The sequence below is a fragment of the Nansenia antarctica genome (assembly GCF_963989245.1).
Source record: "Nansenia antarctica genome assembly, chromosome: 3".
Classification (NCBI taxonomy): Eukaryota; Metazoa; Chordata; class Actinopteri; order Argentiniformes; family Microstomatidae; genus Nansenia; species Nansenia antarctica.
The window spans coordinates 87072225-87077033 of record NC_137688.1 but is presented as its reverse complement, the minus strand read 5'-3'; the positions used below and the strand labels follow the sequence as shown (position 1 = coordinate 87077033).

The 4809-nt window shown below is 51.4% G+C and overlaps 1 protein-coding gene across 1 annotated transcript; it reads right to left on the bottom strand.

Annotated features, from left to right (window-relative positions):
* Positions 1-817: 817 nt before the first annotated feature.
* Positions 818-3165, bottom strand: LOC308154557 (interleukin-6-like; the record flags this gene model as incomplete). The annotated part of the gene is made up of 5 exons (XM_080527699.1): positions 818-1033; positions 1555-1698; positions 2308-2403; positions 2771-2955; positions 3147-3165. 5 exons carry the CDS (start codon positions 3163-3165, stop codon positions 818-820), a joined length of 660 nt encoding a protein of 219 aa, XP_080383825.1.
* Between the last annotated feature and the right edge of the window lie 1644 nt (positions 3166-4809).

Here is a 4809-nt window from a genome sequence, read left to right as displayed (position 1 = left end):
ATCAGTGGGCGGTTAAGTGCACTTGGAAGACATCATCAGTAGGTCAACAGGAAAATTACATTCAGATTGAACTCGTAGATAACTACGAAAATAAATAACACACTCTGGTACATAAATACTGTATATAATAAAGTTGCTATAGATCAAATGGAACATGAGTTACAAAGCTGCTCAAGAGAAATATATAGGCTAATAAATATATTATTTAAAAAATAAATAATAATATATAAATAACTAATAAATATCCATTGCTCTTTAGCCCCGCTAAGTGCAAGAAACAATAAATTACATTCATATTCATAAATAAATATAATATGTAAAAAATAAAGACTATAGGAGACATTAACACTATTTTAGGAACATGACTGAACGCTAACTAGTCGATACGTCATCAAGGACTCTGTCTGGATCGATGGTTCAGATGAAGCGGCGTCGTGCTAGAATGACGACACCTGACGCCAGACAACGGCCGTGGTCCAGAAGAGGTACAGAGGGTGCAGACTTTCCTTCCAGCCCAGAACTACAATCCAATACTAACACGCCTGATCCAACTAACCGATAACCTACTACTACTGCTACACAGGCTGGTGGCGGTCGACACTGGAGGACGGGCTCACATGATGCCGTTGATACTGTTCCTCATTCCGTTCCGTGCGTTACACGGAGCCCCCGTCCTTCGATGTCCAGCTCCACCAGCCACCCCCTGCCCCACTCATCTCCCAGCCTTTGAACGTTCAGAAGCGATCAGGAGTGTTAGCATCAGGAGTGTTAGCATCAGTAGTGTTAGCACTGGAACCACCACACCAGTCCCCCCCCCTCACAGCAGCTGGGGGTCCTGGGTGCGCGCCCTCCTCTGGTCCCGGAGCTCCATCTTCACCAGGGCTCTCTTGGCGTCCATCAGGAAGATGGCCAGCTCCCGGAGGATGACGTGCACGCTGACGTGGCTGTCCCAGGCCGTGGCGGTGGACAGGCCCTGCAGGAGCTGCTCCTGCTCGCTGACGCTCAGCTCCACCCGGCTCTCAGGGTCCTTCAGCTGGACAACACAGAGACACAGAGACGTCAGACACAGAAGAACTCAGAAGGAGAGAACGGAATGGAGTAGAATACGATGCAATATAATGGGATGGAACAGAATCAGATGGAATGGAATACAATTGACCTATCGCTAAGCCACGCCCCAAAATAGAAATTGTCCAATCATTTCACAGCAAAAGTCACTATAGGCAGAAAACTCGGACAAACAACTCGCTAATATTTGATGGTGAAAAGCTTCTAGACTAAATATTATTTTATACATCTTTAAAAAACATGTCTATTACTTGCTGTGGTAAATCAGAAATTTGAACTCCCGCCATTGTAAGTCATTGAATGTCATTCAGTCACGGTCGGTCAGTCAGTCACTGTCAGTGAAGAATTTGAGCGAGCGTTGTTTGTTTGTCCGAGTTTTCAAAGGGGGCGTGGCTTAGCGATAGGTCTATTCTATTGGATGGGATAAGAGTTGACTAGAACAGGGCGGGTCTCTACTGCACCCTGGGTAGGATGGTGAACATCTACCTTCTCTGTGAGGACCTGCAGGAGGCTCCTGCTCTGGTAGGTGATCCCGGCCAGGAGCTTGGACCTGGGGTAGCCGGCGTGGACGTGACGCAGCAGAACCCTGTACTCCTGCAGACCCCGGGTCAGCTGCTGCAGGCAGGCCTCCTGCGAGAGGAGAGAGAGAGGGAGGGAGGGAGGGATTCTGTCAGTATGGAGAGATAGTGAAGGAGGACAGGAGGTCCATAAAGAGATGGAGGGGAAGGACGCGTGGTCCTTATTCAGTGTAGCAGCACAGGAGAGATAGAGGCTGCCGTCCCATGCTCCACACGTCTCCCTAAAGAGTGCACATGTCTACTCTAGCCTCGTTAGAATGAGAGGACGGGTTCAGAATGGAATGAGGAATTCCTATCAGATGACACCACCAGCCAATTAGAACAGAAGACACCACCAGCCAATTAGAACAGAAGACACCACCAGCCAATTAGAACAGATGACACCACCAGCCAATTAGAACAGAAGACACCACCAGCCAATTAGAACAGAAGACACCACCAGCCAATTAGAACAGGTTCACCTGTTGTGCCTATCCTCTAGGATCCCTGGCTAGACTTTATATACAGATAATAATTATCATTATTGTTTTAAATAACTATTGTTGTTGTTGTTGTTGTTGTTGTTGTTGTTGTTGTTATCAAGTCCCAGGTCTACATTATTGCCCCTTGTGGGATGAAAAACAGATGAAAAACAGGATTTTGAATTGAATGAAAGCGTTACCTTGTTGGTGTTCGGACAGCCTGGTGGAGGGGAGGAGATCCTGTAGTCTTTAAAAGATTCCATCTCTTTCTCCGACGTCTCAAACGTCTCCACAAACTGGTTGGATAGAAATAAAGTTGTACTTATTAGTATAATCTAACATTGGCAAGAGAGGAATAAAGTTTACTGGGTGAGTGGAAATCGTAAGATGTCTGAAGGCATCAGACCATTTCAGTCATCAGACCATTTCAGTCATCAGACCATTCCATTCATTCCCATATATCACATGTAGCTACTGTACATAGAAATGCGTTTTGTTTCAATTGTGATCAGTAATGCAATATGTTCTAGACACCGACATGGTGTTCTGTATAATAATAATAGACAGATAGATAGATAGATAGTTAGATAGATAGATAGATAGACAGATAGATAGATAGATACAGTATATCTTTATTTATGCGTCATAAACAGAATAACTGACCTGCTCGTTGCGGAGTTTGGTGACCTCGTGGATGAGCGTCCTGAGGAGCTGCTCCCACCTCGGAGGCGCGACACCGGAGCCGGTTAGATGTTCCTCTGCCGAAGTCTCCGAGAGCGCGCCTGGCACGGGGGTCCCGGTAACGGCCGCGAGGAACGCCAGCGTCACGGCGGAGAGGAGAGAGAGATCTGCACGTGGAAGAGAGAAGAGAGAGTGAGTGGACGAGAGAGAGAGAGAGAGTGAGTGGACAGAGAGGGAGAGAGAGAGAGAAAGAGAGAGAGAGAGAAAGAGAGAGAGAGAGAGTGAGTGGACCAGAGAGGGAGAGAGCGTCTCAGCCCTGCTGGACCAGTGAGAATGAAGAACAGTGACTCTGACTTACTCATCCTGGATGACGTCATGCTGCTTCAGTTCACTGATGAAACCAAACCGGTCGACTGTTCTGTGGTTCTTGTAATTTTAGACTGATGCCCCATCAATTTATAGGCAAACAACCGAAAGGAATTTCCATCATCTCCTCCCCCAAATGGCATTACTAGTTCTGTATCACCTTCATCATTCTAGAAACTCCGACATGTGACAGCAGGAAGTCAGGGAGATGTAATGATCTATGTCCATCATTCTAATCTGTATCACGTCAGCAGGTTTTTACTCTCCTCAATGGAAGAGTCTTAGAGATAAGTCTATGGTCCGAGTTTAACAGGCAAATGAAGTTAAAGTTAATTGGAAAGTGCAATAAAAATAACAATAAAGCTATTTCATTGTATCTTTGAATGCAGTGGTTCTAATTAAGTAACACACATAAGTAGACACACACACACACACACACACACACACACACACACACACACACAAAACACCTTACAGAGTCCTCCCCTGGGGTGAACAGGTAGAGGAGTGGAGAGGTGGAGGGGGAGAGGAGGAGGGGGAGAGGAGGAGGGGGAGAGGAGGAGGAGGAGAGGTGGAGGGGGAGAGGAGGAGGAGGAGGAGAGGTGGAGGGGGAGAGGAGGAGGGGGAGAGGAGGAGGAGGGGGAGAGGAGGAGGAGGAGAGGAGGAGGGGGAGAGGAGGAGGAGGAGAGGAGGAGGAGGGGGAGAGGAGGAGGAGGAGGAGAGGAGGAGGGGGAGAGGAGGAGGGGGAGAGGAGGAGGAGAGGTGGAGGGGGAGAGGAGGAGGGGGAGAGGTGGAGAGGGGAGAGGAGGAGGGGGAGAGGAGAGGAGGAGGGGGAGAGGAGGAGCAGGAGAGGTGGAGGGGGAGAGGAGGAGGGGGAGAGGAGGAGGAGGGGGAGAGGTGGAGGGGGGAGAGGAGAGGAGGAGGGGGAGAGGAGGGGGAGGAGAGGTGGAGGGGGAGAGGAGGAGGGGGAGAGGAGGAGTGGAGAGGAGGAGTGGAGAGGTGGAGGGGGAGAGGAGGAGGGGGGAGAGGAGGAGGAGGAGAGGAGGAGGAGGAGAGGAGGAGGGGGAGAGGAGGAGGGGGAGAGGAGGAGGGGGAGAGGAGGAGCAGGAGAGGTGGAGGGGGAGAGGAGGAGGGGGAGAGGAGGAGGAGGGGGAGAGGTGGAGGGGGAGAAGAGGAGCAGGAGAGGAGGAGGGGGAGAGGAGGAGGGGGAGAGGTGGAGGGGGAGAGGAGGAGGGGGAGAGGAGGAGGGGGAGAGGAGAGGAGGAGGAGGAGGAGGGGGAGAGGAGGAGGAGAGGAGGAGGAGGAGGAGGAGAGGAGGAGGGGGAGCGGAGGAGGAGAGGTGGAGGGGGAGAGGAGGAGGAGGAGAGGAGGAGGGGGAGAGGAGGAGGGGGAGAGGAGGAGGAGAGGAGAGGAGGAGGAGGAGGGGGAGAGGAGGAGGAGAGGTGGAGGGGGAGAGGAGGAGGGGGAGAGGAGGAGGAGGAGGAGGAGGAGGAGAGGAAGAGGAGGGGGAGAGGAGGAGGAGAGGTGGAGGGGGAGAGGAGGAGGAGGAGAGGAGGAGGGGGAGAGGAGGAGGAGGAGAGGAGGAGGGGGAGAGGTGGAGGGGGAGAGGAGGAGGAGGAGAGGTGGAGGGGGAGAGGAGGAGGGGAGAGGTGGAG